Source organism: Juglans regia, chromosome 16, assembly GCF_001411555.2.
Source record: "Juglans regia cultivar Chandler chromosome 16, Walnut 2.0, whole genome shotgun sequence".
NCBI classification, from domain to species: Eukaryota; Viridiplantae; Streptophyta; class Magnoliopsida; order Fagales; family Juglandaceae; genus Juglans; species Juglans regia.
Window position 1 is genome coordinate 14,214,783 of NC_049916.1, and position 14,513 is coordinate 14,229,295.

Consider the following 14,513-nt stretch of genomic DNA (forward strand, 5'->3'; position numbering starts at 1 on the left):
CTTCCAACCCTTTATGGTCCATGCTTTAGACAAAAACAGCATGTACCTTGGCTAAAACCCTTGAGATTTTCCCCATGATTGCAAGCATCCAGAAACCATAGGGCTAAATGCATGAATACCAATTGGCATGTGGTGTGTGTGTCCCTTGCCATACCTGAAAACCCCTTCCTCTTCCTTCATTCTTCCATGCTTAGGTCTAAATACAATAAATCTAGTGGAGGATATGGCACAAATGCCATATGGCGTGTGGCTTCTCAGAACTGAAGCCCTTCTGGCTTCTTTTCTTCTTGAAAACTCAAAAGTCTCATCTTGCATTTGTGCCAAGTGGCACTTCCTTCCCTATGGCCAAAAATGGCATTTCCCTTCCTTCTTACAAAAGCTTCTTCTAGAAGCTTGGTTGCATGCTTGCCAAGTGGCAAGTTGCTGGCGAAAAACGAGAATCCATTCCCCAAGCTCTAATGATTGAGGCTTAGGGAAATGCAAGGGTCTCTCTCCCAATTGGCACCTCCTCCTTATATCCAAACCCTAATTTGGTTTTCAAAATCCTAAACCCTTAATGGTCGAAAATTACTAGTCCTTTAGGCTTTCTTGTGGGCTTGGGCACCAATCTCTTTAGCAAAAGGTAGGGCCCATGTCACTTACTAGGTTATCTTCACAAATCCATAGGGCTAAATTCTAATTGGACAAAGTTAGAAAATAAAAAGTAATAGGCGAGGACTTAGCTAAGTCCAGGTTATCACATCATTAGAGATGTTGCAATGGATGTTATGGCCTCACTATGCACAAACATTAGTTACCAAATAAAGCCTACAATAGATGAAGCTATGGCACTGAGGAAAGCAATGGAGCTATTTTCTGATTTGGGTTTCTCAAGGGTGAGTTTTTTAGTGAGACTCTCAGGTAATAGTTAGAGCTACAAATAGTCAAGAAGATGTCTGGACAGATTATGGGTCACTGGTCAATGATGCTAGAAGAATGTTGACTAGAAGATCAAGCTAGAATGTTCCTTTCAATTACTGAGAAGAAAACATGGCAGCTCACCAACTTGCAAAGTTGGCCCTCTCATACACAAAAGTTGCATCTGATTTGTTGAATTGATCCTTACCCGATCTGATTTTTCAAGCCTTACTTTTTACACAATTGGATTATTATATTTTTTTGTTTTAATTATGCCATTTATTGGTGATGTAAGTAGAAGAACATTAGGGCTCATTTGAGGAGTGAGATAAGATGATAATTTTATGAATAGTAATAAGATAGTTTGTGAATAGTAGTGACATAGTTTGAATTGAGTATTTTTTGAATTCTGGGAAATGAGAGAGAAAAAATTGAATAAAAAATATTATAAAGTTAAAATATTGTAGAAATATAGTTTTATAATATTATTTTTGTTTGAGATTTGAAAAAGTTGGAATTGTTTTTTATTTTTTATTTGAAATTTTGAAAAAATTGTAATGATTAGTTTGAAAAGTTGTAATGATTAATTTAAAAATTTTATATTTGAATTATGTTTGGAAATAAGATGAGATGAGATAAAATGAGATTAGATAAAAATTTTATGTCTCATCCCATGTCCCAAACCTGCTGGCATCCTCAATGGATTAGCCAAAGCTAAATGACACTTTTGATGAATGTAAGAGGAATTTGACTTTTGGCTATTCCATTCACATAAGTTCACACATTGTAATAGCTATTTTTTTATTATATAACAATAAAATAATATAAGATGAATTTGACTTTGGCTATTCACATCAAATCTCCACATTGGATTATCTATTTATTTATTATATAATAATAAGTAAGTAATAATTAAAAAATATTTAATTTTTTTAATTATTAATTTATTATATTTTATTATTCTACCTATTATATGTTAACTAATAATCATATTCTAATTAAATTATAGGTTAAAAAAATTATTTTCCACCTGCTAGCCCAACCATCAAACCTGGTTGACCCAACCAACCAGGCCCCCATAATGAGGACGTTGATAGAAAGAAATGGAGAGAGAAATAATTGATAAAAAAATATATTTGATGTATCTATAGGAACCTTTAAATTTAGAAAAACTTTTGAATGTCGCTTTAGCTTATTTGAAATTTAGCTAATTCATTGTGAATATATTTTATTCTCTAATAATTAAATACTCAATATATTTAACTTTTAACCAATCTATTAAGTAGGGGTGAACAAAAAGGCCGCATACCCGACCCGGCCCGAATTGCCGACTCGAACCGACCCGAATTACCCGACCCGGTTTTGTTTTAAAGCGGAAACGGAATACCCGTTACCCGATTCGATTTTAAACGGGTAATACCCGTTTACCCGATTTCGTCTAAACTCGCGGAATACCCGTTCACTCTCTCCCTCGCAGCGGCTCTCCTCCTCGCAAGCTCACTCTCTCCATCGCAGCTCTCTCCATCGCAGCTGCCTCTCGCAAATCTTCCTCTCTCCACCGCAACTCAGAATCAAGGTTAGTGGGTTAAACCCATTAATTCTTCTACTTTGCTGTCGTAGATTTCGGCTTTCTCGAAATTTCTGTTCTATTATGCTCGTTGGTAAAATCTGGTTTAGGGTTTTCTTCTCCTTTTCTTTTCGATGAAAGTGTATAGCTTTGCTTTGGGGTAAATGAGAGTCCACAGCCTAAGATACTGTTTTGGTACTCTGGTACTTCAGGAATTTGATTACCAGTTTGGTAGTCTGGGTTTATGTTAGAACATATTCCTGAGCTTTCGAGTTTGAGTTTATGTTAGAGTTGTTTGAGTTTCACTTCAGTTTAGAGCATGCCTGAGAGCATGATTTGGTTTGAAATGTATAATGGGTTTTGAAATGTGTCTAAACATGGGAAAGCCGTGGATTTGGTTTGAGTTTCACTTCAGTTTAGAGCATGCTTGATAAACAACAAGTGGAAATTTAATTGACCTTGGCAAAAACAAACTCTACACCATAAAAATAAATGCTACGAATTGTTTACATGTCCATCCTAAAATTCTTCACAATTAATCCTTTTTATGTGAACCAACTAACATATCATTTGGCCCAAAAAACCTCCTCTCTTCACTCTAAAATTTCTAACCGGCTCCATAAAAAATAATAGCAACCATTTATCTCGGAATGAACTGATCACTAAGGTTTGAGTCCCTAAACTTGTTTGACACTAACCAAGGTACTGACTGGGTACAGTGAGGTCCTTGAACAAACCACCCCACAAAACAAAAAAAAAAAGAGATAACAACAAGAGAGAGATAACCGATTACACATTCACAGCCTCTTTTGAACTTGTAACTCCCCCCACCCCCAAAAGGTAATATTAATGGATAAGAAAGCAGATTTTATAGGGAAAAAACAAAAGTAGGAAAAATATCTTGCATAATCAAGTCAACTTCTCCAGAAAACCATGGCTCTTGCATGGAACAGATAAACAAATATGTAGTAGAATACTCGTCATTGATTCCAATGAAAATGCAGTAAGGACAAAAACCATGGCTCTTGCATGGAACAGATAAACAAATATGCTGACCATCTATATTCCCCATCCATTTTGGAACTTGGCCGTGAATTTTATTTCCAGCAAGCATTAATATCTCCAACTGATCTTGGTTCCTCAGAAACTCGGGGAACTCACCCAAGTCACAATGCTCTAGACATAATATCCTAAATTTTGGAAAAGTTGAGTTGGTACTCGGATTTGTAAGCAATGAAATATTGTTTCTAGATAACTGCCATTGAAATAGCTTTCTAAGTCTCAGAAACAACTCAAACTCCACCGTACCACTCAAATTGTTATCATTGAGAGACAGAACTTCAAGATTTACAAGCCTAGATATTGACTGTGGAATTGAACCGTGCAAACTATTACGTTGTAGTTGTAATCGAATTAGATTGGTGAGGTTACCTAGTGAAGATGGAATTTCTCCTGATAAATTGCAATTACTCACAGTTAATTCAACCAAGGACTTGAGATGACCAATCGAATCCGGTATATAGCCTTTGAGGTTTTCATTATCCCGTATATAAAGATGTTGAAGATTAGGTAGGTGGAAAAATATTCCCACGGGAAACTCACCTTGCAGGTCACAGTCGCTTAGAGATAGATCTGTTAAAGAAGATAAGTTTGCCAAGATATTGGGAACGTTGGATCATCCAACTTGGATGATATGTCAACCTGGTCAAGATTCAAGTAGGTGAGGTTTTGAGCTATAACTCTTAAGCCATATTCTTGGAGCTTCAACCACGGATTATATGAGAGATCTAGGGAAACTAACTTGGAGAGCTCGAAAACTTCAAGTATGTCAGCAGGAACTGCTGCTTGCATTATGCTATTGATCCAAAGGGCAAATGGGCAGCATCTTCATACCTCTTCGGCTCCATATCCATGATACAATCCCAATGTTCATTTGATTCTTTAGACTGATTTACCAACTTTTAATTTTCTTCAATGATATTGATCCAAACATGTTACTGAGGAAAACAAAGAATTGTTCCCTTTAACCAACGGTGCTAGTACACAACTTCAATGTAGAAATATCCTCAATTTAGAACATAATTATATAAAGAATTGTAAAAAAAAATGTGCTTGTATAATTATTTATAATATTAGTGCAGATCCGAATGCCTTTGATCAACTTGTTCTTGAAGGCTTCAACTCCCTTTCCATCAGCAGCTGGGGTCTCCATGATCTTCATGGTTCCAGACTGATGCTTTCCATGTTGCTTAACTGGACGTTGAGACCAGTATGAATGGGCAGCCAAGACTCGGTCCAAGAGCTCTTGGGGGACAGGCTCACCCCTTCTTTGTTGTGGCGAGATTCTTGCTATATGAACCAATGTTTTCCACTTGTCTTGGGGGACAGGCTCACCCCTTAATTTGTTTCTATTTTTTCTCTCGTTCTTGCTGGGTTGATCATTTGCTGTACTAGAGTTTTGGTTAGTAGTTGCTGTTTTGAACAGTTTGTGGGGGATTGGATTAATACCAATCTTTTTTAGTTTTTTCTTGATGTGGATATTTACAAACAGATCTTTTGTAAATTCTTGGACTCAGAAGAATAAGAGACTAACATATCTATTTTCCAAATTAAAAAAAAAAAAAAAAAATCGGGTAATCGGGTATTCCGAAAATAGTGTTCGGGTCGGGTAATCGGGTATCGGGTACCGGAATAGACTTGGGATCGGATCAGGTCGGAACACTGAAATTCGGGTCGGGTCGGATGAACAGTCCTATTAAGATGTTCTAGATAGGCCAAACCTCATGCACTTTCACGAAACTAGGTTTTTAATTTTTTTTATTCATCTATATTTTAATGTTTTATACAGACCTAGTACTATTTGTTTCTTAATCAATCGGGCATTTGCCATCACCTTTTCCGTTCACGCGACGTTGAAATTCCAACAACCATCGAGAAATAAAGCTCCCCTCAAAAAGAAAGTCAACTTTTTTCTCTTCAAGGCAGAAAAAGAAGAAATTATTAGTACAGGGGTTGAAATTTTAGGTCTTACTCTCAAATCTACTTGACAAAAATCTACCCCCCCCCCCCCGGCGGCGCCTGTAGGGGAGCAAGAGGCGGTGGCTTCCTTCATGAGTTAGCCTATAATAGCAGCCCCAAATCACCATGGTTTTCAATCGTGACGTCATAATCAGCCGACTGGACAGTGTTATAAAATCGAAAATTAAGATGCTTAAGCCTTATTTGCAAATTAAGATCCATTTTAGGGTTGGGTTGGAGCCGAGACGTGTTTTCCATTTTTCTTATCTTTATTTTTATCAAAATCACGTACTTTCTTCGGTTAAAATAAAATAACTCTTACCCGACATACTGTGTCACTAGCATTGTTAGCTTGTGTCCTACGTGCAGTAAATTGGTCGGATTACTCTTAAAAAAATGCCCAACCGAAGACAGAGCCAAGTTTTGGACATGCCGTTTTCAACACCACGGGAATGTGTTCACATCCGACAGTGTCCTGATCTCACATTAACAAAACTACAACACGACTTCCTTTAACGACAAAAATAATCCATAAAGGAAAATTTGAAAAACAAAGACATACTCTGATCATACTTATAACAGAATAAACAAATAAAAGGAATCCACACCTACCACATACACTAATATATATAGTAACCCCATGTCCTAATAATTATTGAACCCATCAGGGTTGTTGTCTATTTAAGATTTTAAAGTACACAATCATCACCAAATTTAATTTTGTAGAGACATCATCAATGATAAAATAACAGGGAAACCCTATAGGAATGAACTATACACATAACCACCACCACCAACCATATAAAACTCTTCATCCCCCTCAATAAATCTGTGCTCCTCTATACACAAACTGAAAGGGAAACTAAGAGATGATAACAATGCCCGTTTCACAAAACAAATGCTGCAACCTTCCTAAATGGAAATTGCCTCGGCCTGGCTTGTTCGGCTACGGTGGTGTCGTTTTCCATGGTGGCGTCGGCCATTCCCAAATGTAACAGGATCAAAGACCCTAAGTCTCTCTGCTTCTTGGGGATTAATCACACACTCCGGGGGGTGAACTTTGTAACGAACTCTATCATAGCAATAGGAATATGTAATGTGCTTCTTTCTAAAGCTCTCCATTTTGATTCTTTGCACGGGTGTGACACCAGTGGGAATTGCTTCAGAACTTTGAGCTTTGTCACACTTTGCTAAATGGTTAATGGGATCAACAGAACATCCATGAAGGACAAAATCAGAGAATTCCGAGATGTAGGGGGCATATTTGTAATTGACTCTGTATTTGCCTCCATTGGTAGCCCAATCAGACCCATCCCATATTGTGGCATACAAAGTCATTGGCTTAGAGGGGAAGTCACCACCCATAGATTCTGTTCTCTTTAGCTCTCTAATGGGCACATTGTCTACATAAAATCTACAATGAAAAAACATACACAGGAAAGAGAACTCATAATTAAAATCAGGTTTAGGAAACCCAAACAGAATTGTTTTTTTTTTTTTGGTTTTTTTTTTTTTTTTCCCATTTACTCTGTACATGTAAAAGTAGAAAATCAGTGGTATTAGCATGCTCCAGCCAAACTAGAAACCCTTCATCATCAAATCGATTGCTGAGATAACTGGGAAGAAATACGGGACAAATTTGAATAAAACTTAAACAACATTCTTTGCACTTTTGGATTCTCTAGCCTATATAATTCACAGCTCAACTGAGTGATAGTTTTTGGGGCAATCCCATCATAACATAAATCTAGAAAACCTACAATCCAAATCATTTTTTATCTTTTAGCAACCTCCAAGTAACCGAACAGAGCATCAGCCAGCTTAAGTAATGCTATTAATAGCAAACGGTTTTGATAAAACAGGGGCATCTATTTATTGAAAAAAAAAACAAAGGCAGAGCCAAACAAAGAGGCAAAGCTAATGCTATTTTGTTAAATGTTAGTCATTGAGAGAAGATCAAAAGGAGCACATTTTTGAGTGCATAAATGTTGAGATTAACTAATAAAAAATTATTATTCAATCAAAGAAAATTGGATCATTATTGATATATTGGTGCTTACATGATCTGAGTCTCAGTCCAGAGAATGCTGTACTGATGGAAATCCTCTGAGGGATCGAACCAGAGATTGTATCTCTCTTCTCGGCCAATGCTTGTGCTTCCGTTGCCATAAACATTGGTCTGAATCCTCCAATCTTTGCCTCTGATGTTACCCAAAAATTCGAAATCTATTTCATCGTGGTTCTTCTCAAACATATCACCATTTGACATCTGCCATCAAAATATAAAGATGACTACGAAAAACAACGTCGTTGATTCCATCAAAAGTTATAATATTCTGAAATATTTGCTCTTGGGTACGAACTGTTTAGTCAAAAAAATACTGAATTTAATCTACTAATAAATGATCTTCAAATGAAAATTAAAAAAATGAAAGTGAATCCGGTTGTCAATACACTATGGTATAGAGTCATAGATCAAGCAAAAGAACAATCACCATATATCATGGTATAGATTATTCAGATTGATGAGGTTGGAGATCATATTTCTGGCTTCATGAGAGACGCTTAAAAAATCATCTTGCTCTGATTGACGAGGTTATTCAGCTGAGTAGAAAAACACAATCTTAACAAAAATTCCTTACAAATAAATCGCCAAAACAAAAACATGAAAAAAATATGGGTTTGGTTCATATTCTTATATAATCCAACTTAAATCTTCTTATATAATCCAACTTAATCTACTATAAAAATTTCTTAACATTCACGTGGAAGAAAAAAGATTCATCGCCTAGCTGATTATACCAGATAATGAAATAGATTACTCACATAAAACGCAACCACAACACCAGCAGTGTATTCAGCAGGCAACTTAATCGAAGCACCGAAAAACCCGTGAAGATAAATATCCTGAGACACGAATCCCGACCCTAAAAATACACAATGGGAAAAGAAAACAAAAATGAAAACGAAAATAAAAGAAGAGGAAGAATCAGTCAAAAGCCCCAACAGTGAACCCCAAAACATATACCAAGAATGTAAAAAACCAAAATATAACCTGTCCTCTCATCCAGAGAAAGATGAACCGATTTCCCGTCCCCAAGGACAACCAGATTATCATCCCCAAAAAGCTGGGAATACCCTTCATCAAAGGCCATTATTGGCAAATTCCTGGGTGACCCAGAAGCAAGAACCACATGTAGAAAGCAATAGACCAGGAGAAGTAAACCCAGATGAGAGCACTCCATCGTCTTTATGCTATTTGAGTCTGTAGGGGGGAAAACTAGCAGATATTACCGTTTTGTTACAATATGTGACACATATCTAATATATATAGGGTAATAAAGATACTAAAAGAAGATATGGAAGAGTACTAGGTAAGGAGAAAGAGAAGTCTGGAGTCTAGAATACGCGTCTCCACAGCTAAATGGAGAGCCGAAGAGACTAACGAGAAGGAAATATCTGGTTTAGGGGAAGAGTTCCCTTTTATTGGTGTAAGTGACCCAGCGAGAGAGTTAGGTTGCGTTTGGATATTGAAGTGAGTTGAGTTGAGTTGAGTTGAGATAATAAAATATTGTTAAAATATTATTTATTATTATTATTATTATTTTAAAATTTAAAAAAATTAAATTATTTATTATATTTTGTATTGAGATTTGAAAAAGTTGTAATGATGAGTTGAGATGAGTTGAGATGATTTTTAGTTCCAAACGAAGCCTAATAGCCGTTCATGTAGACAGTTTTCCTTCTTTTTTTTCTTTTTTTTATCTTTCTTTTTTTCTGCATCATATTAAGTTTCTGTCATTATCAAGTGTTTTCTTTCTCTTTTTTGATGGGTTCGTGTTCATTAATGAATACCAATGAGAATAAAAAGGTTAAAAAAATATAACGGTGCTTTTTTCTGTTTGCTTTAAAGGAGGTATCACAGCCATGAAAACAGAGCCACATAGGTACAGAGCCAGGTGCCATGAATTTCTCACCCAGTTAACGAACATAATATCACTCCCAGGGTCTTCTCTTTCCACGGAAACGAAAAGAGGTGAATTTTTTTTTTTTTTAAAGAGTAATGTTAGATAGATTTATAAGTTGTTTTTAAAAAAATAGTAGAATCTATCATTTAAAATTAATTTTTTGATATAAATATTATGTTTACTCAATTTGTTCAAAAGAAATATGCACCACTTGTATACACTATAACTATAAGTATTATTTTTTTTTAATAAAATAAAGATTTCCTTTCAATTAGATTAGTTTGATTGATTAGAAAAGAAAAAGGTAGTTTGATAATTTATTCCTTGCCCTCTTTTAAATTATCGCATCTCAATTAAGATTTTTTTTTTTTTTTTTTTGAAAAGAAAGCTTAAGAGCTTGTTCCATTAAATCAGATCTGAAATACATGGAGGAATATCCTCCATAGTAACAATTACATCAGAAATGACTAAAGCATCTTGTGCCAAAACATGAGCCATCACATTTCCACTTCTTTTGATATGAGTAACATTCCAAGATTCGAAATTACTAAGTATCATCTTAGCTTCAGAGATGTACATGCCAAAGCTGGACAGTTGATCTTCCTCTTGCTTCAAAGCTTGGACTGTTTGAAGAGAATCTCCTTCGAAGATAGTCTTTGTTAAACCGAGATCCAGTGCAAACTTTACTGCTAAGAGAGCCCCAAAAGCTTCAGCCAGAGCAGGGAGGGGAAGGAGGCTTTGTTTTCTTCTCATAGTTGCTATTATTCTTCCTTCACAATCTCTAACTACTATGCCAATACCAACTTTAGCTCGGATTTTGTCCACAGCTGCATCCCAATTAAGCTTGTAAAAGAGAAAAGGAGGTGGTTGCCAAATAACTGAATTGCTGATAATAGAAGTTGATGACTCATTTTTCTGCATTTCCAAGTCCTTCATCATTCTTATGTTTTCATTTGCAACCATGGTAACTTGATTCGGGTGTCTAAATCTTTGATTAAAAATAAAATCATTTCTCCTCCACCAAATCTGCTTAGCAACCATAACAAATTCCTGTATGCACTCAAAAGTCATTCCTTCTGCCATAGCTTCGAAAATCTCCAAAAAATCCATATGAGAGAAATGCTTTTTCTGAAGGCTCTTAGTACATTGGCTCCAAACATCTCTTGCTGACTCACACTCCCATAATGCATGTGCAACTGTCTCTTCCTCTAGCTCGCAAATTGGACACTTTGGATTTGCTGCAATCTTCCTTTTAAAAAGATTAGATTGAGTTGGAAGAGCATTATGACAAGCTCTCCATAGAAAAACTTTCTCTCCTGGTGTAACTTGTAGCTGCCAAAGAGTTTTCCAGACCTCCTTTAAATTATGACTGCTCGATGGTTGCCCTTTAGTATCTTGGATCAACTCCTGGTGCAGATGGTATGCACTTTTTACTGTGAAGAAACCTGTAGACGTTCCTTTCCAAATCAGTTGGTCAGGACTAATGGAAGTGCTTAATGGAATTTGAGCAATGATATCTGCCTCTTCTTTGCAAAAAAGGTGCTCCACTAACTCCATATTCCATTCCTTTTCCCCTGGCTTCAACAGCTCTTGAACTTTAGCATTGCCATCGAGATGGGATATAGGGCTTTTAACTGCAGAAGGAATGGTCTTTGGTAACCATTTGTCTCCCCAAATTCTGACCTTATCACCAGAGCCAATTCTCCAATAAGAGCCTGCCTCAATCAGGTTTCTTGTTTTCAGCATACTCCTCCATATATATGATGGTTTCTGACCCAACTTTGCATTCATAAAGGAAGTCTCTTGGAAGTACTTGGCTTTTAGAACCTGAGAAACTAGAGAGAAAGGAGTATGAATCACTCTCCAGCCTTGTTTTGCTAGTAGTGCAAGGTTAAAGCCTTCCAAGTCTCGAAAACCCAAACCTCCATCAGCCTTAGATCTTCCCATCTTGCTCCAAGCAACCCAATGGATCTTTCTTATTGCCTCATGCTGTCCCCACCAAAAGTTGTGCATAATGCTGTTTAAATTTCGAAGGAGTTTTGCAGGTAGCATAAAAACAGACATGCTATAAGTTGGTAGAGCTTGCACAATAGCCTTGATGAAAATATCCTTTCCTGCTTGAGACAAGAATTTAACCCTTTGGTTGCTTATCCTCATTCTGACTCGATCAAGAATATCTCTGAAAGATTTCTCTCTTGCTTTTCCAACAACAGTTGGCAAACCAAGATACTTCTCATAAGCCATAGAGGACCTCACACCTGCAATGCTGAGGATGAAATCTTGAGTTGCCTTAGCAGTGTTTCTACTGAATTGAATTGAAGTTTTTTCAAGATTCAACCTTTGACCTGAGGCTTCCTCATAAATCTTCAGAATATTGTGCATCTTACCCCATTCCATAGCATTTGCTTTGCAAAATAACAAACTGTCATCAGCAAAAAACAGGTGGGAAATTCTTATTCTGCCCCTTGCAAAAGGCATACCCGAGATGACTCCCTCTTCGACTCCTTTTCTGATCATAGAACCCAAAGCTTCAGCACACATTATGAATAGATAAGGTGATAAAGGATCACCTTGTCTAATGCCCATTGAAGGACTAAAACCACTTTGGGGGATACCATTAACTAAAATGGAGTAGGACACTGATTCCACACATCTCATCACCAACTCTACCCAAGCAAAATCAAACCCCATTTTACATAAAGCAGCTCTTAGAAAAGACCACTCAACCCTGTCATATGCTTTGCTCATGTCAAGTTTCATTGCCATATACCCTTCCCTACCTGCCATTTTACAATGCATAGAATGCAAAGCCTCAAAAGCAACAATTACATTGTCAGAGATAAGCCTACCAGGAATGAAAGCTGATTGGTTCTGAGAAATGATACTAGGCAGGATTTTCTTAAGCCTGTTGGCTATGGTTTTGGAGATAATCTTATATAAAACATTACAAAGCGAAATTGGCCTAAAATCAGAAACTTTTGAACAATTTTTCTTCTTTGGAATAAGAGTAATGAAGGTATTATTAATATCATCCAAGTTGCCTTTCGAATTAAGCACATATAAAACTGATTCACTGACCTGGCTCCCCACCACATCCCAGTTTTGTTGATAAAAAGCTGCTGGAAATCCATCAGGTCCAGGTGAGCTCAAGCCATCCATTTGAAACAAAGCTTCTTTAACCTCCAGAGCACAGTAGGGCCTCAACAAAGCTTGGTTCATTTCATTTGTGACCGTGGGGATGGTGGCTGCCAAACACTCATCAATGTTCTGAGGGTTAGCAGTGGTGAAAAGCTTCTGGAAAAAATCTTGAAACTGCTGGCAGATTGCAGATGCATTGGTAACTTCCTGATCTCTGTCATCAATAAGCTTGCAGATCTTATTGACTTTCCTCCTTTGAGAAGCACATTGGTGGAAATACTTTGTGTTCCTGTCACCTTCTTTAAGCCATCTCTGTTTTGCTCGTTGTTTCCATTTTAGATTATCCTCTTGCAACACTTTTTCAATCTCAATCTTCAAGCCTTTTATGCTGTCATGTTTGTCTCCTTGGTTGCACTGCTGAAGTGAGTTAAGATGCTCCATCTTTTGCTGTAGTTCTTTCTTGGTTTTATTCATAACCTGCTTACTCCACTGTTGAAGTTTAAATTGGCACCTCTTCAAAACTTCAGTAGTATAGCTCAGCTTATTTGAAGCTAAACTAGGTCTCTGCCACTCCTCAGCAATTAACTTGTTACATTCTTCTCTTTGACCCCAACTCACCTCATATCTGAAAATTTTGGTATGTCTTCCTGCACCTTGTTGATGATTTCTATTGGTGATGAAAATAGGACAATGATCTGAATTTAGTGCAGGTAATAAAAGGGTCACTACTCCAGTGTTCCATACAGCCCATTGAGGATTGCAGAAGGCTCTGTCTAGCCTTTCTTTAGTGAAATCAGACCCACCACGATTGTTAGACCAAGTAAACTTGTTCCCCACATACCCCATATCACTAAGATCACAATCCTCCAGTGCCTCACGAAAGCATTCCATCTGACCAAAGGGTCTAAGAGGCCCTCCAACTTTTTCATTAGTGCTGAGAATTTCATTAAAATCCCCAACACAAAGCCAACCCACACCATTTTCTGGTTTCAACTTCCTAAGCAAATGCCAACTGTCTCTCCTGTTAGCAGTAATAGGATTTCCATAAAAGCCAGTTAAGAACCATGTATTTCCTTGTATTAAGTCCTTTACTTCTAAGGAAATATGTTGCCTTGAGTAAGACACCAGAACTGCATCCACATCCTCCTTCCATAAGAAAGCCAGACCACCACTTAAACCTTTACAATCCACCACAAAACTGTGTTCCATATTCAGTAACCTCTTGATTTTCTCAACCTTGGACCTTTTACATTTTGTTTCCATCAGGAAAACAAAATTTGGGACCTTAGTCTTCACCAAACAGTGAAGTTCTCTAACTGTCCGAGGGTTCCCAAGCCCTCGGCAGTTCCAGCTTAGACAACTCATTGCTGTTGGTGGGGCTGAACATCAGCCACCACCAAATCTTGGACAAAGGTCTCCATTTCCACCCCATGAACTTCCTTTTGTTTCTTATTCCCACATAACTCAGAATCCTCAGCCAGTTCACTTCCCTCCCTCTTTTTCCTCTTATCATAGTTTTGTAGCTTCTCCTTCCTTTCAGCAGCATGCTCAACAAAAAATTTGTCTCGAGCTCTTCTTTTCCAACTAACACGTTTTTTTGAATTTTCCAACAATTGAGCCTGTTCAGTCAAAAACTGATCTAGATCATTAATGTGTGATGCCAGAGTGGAATCTGATGAGGTAACATTAGCTTGGGTCTTTTGCTGATCTCGAGCAGAAACTGAGGCCTTAAAAATAGCCTTATCCTTTTTAAAGACTCGATCTAAATTGGAAGGTCTGACCCCATTATCCAAAGGTAACTCCTTCATTTGAAATAAAGTTTCCTTTCCCAGCCCTCCCATTCCCTCCTTAATGACCCCCATATCTTCCTTTCCTTCCTCCACTTGATTCTCCTCTGACAAAATAAAATCACTTTCCTTATGAGC

The 14,513-nt window shown here is 37.2% G+C and overlaps 1 protein-coding gene across 1 annotated transcript; it reads right to left on the reverse strand.

The window, feature by feature from the left end:
- Nucleotides 1-6,024: 6,024 nt before the first annotated feature.
- Nucleotides 6,025-8,976, reverse strand: LOC109005067 (probable xyloglucan endotransglucosylase/hydrolase protein 28). Its single transcript, XM_035686707.1, has 5 exons — nt 8,854-8,976; nt 8,538-8,747; nt 8,309-8,409; nt 7,543-7,751; nt 6,025-6,896 (listed from the first exon to the last, which is right to left on the reverse strand). The coding sequence occupies exons 2-5, from the start codon at nt 8,725-8,727 to the stop codon at nt 6,395-6,397; spliced, it is 1,002 nt and encodes a 333-aa protein (XP_035542600.1). The 5' UTR covers nt 8,728-8,747; nt 8,854-8,976; the 3' UTR covers nt 6,025-6,394.
- Nucleotides 8,977-14,513: the final 5,537 nt, after the last annotated feature.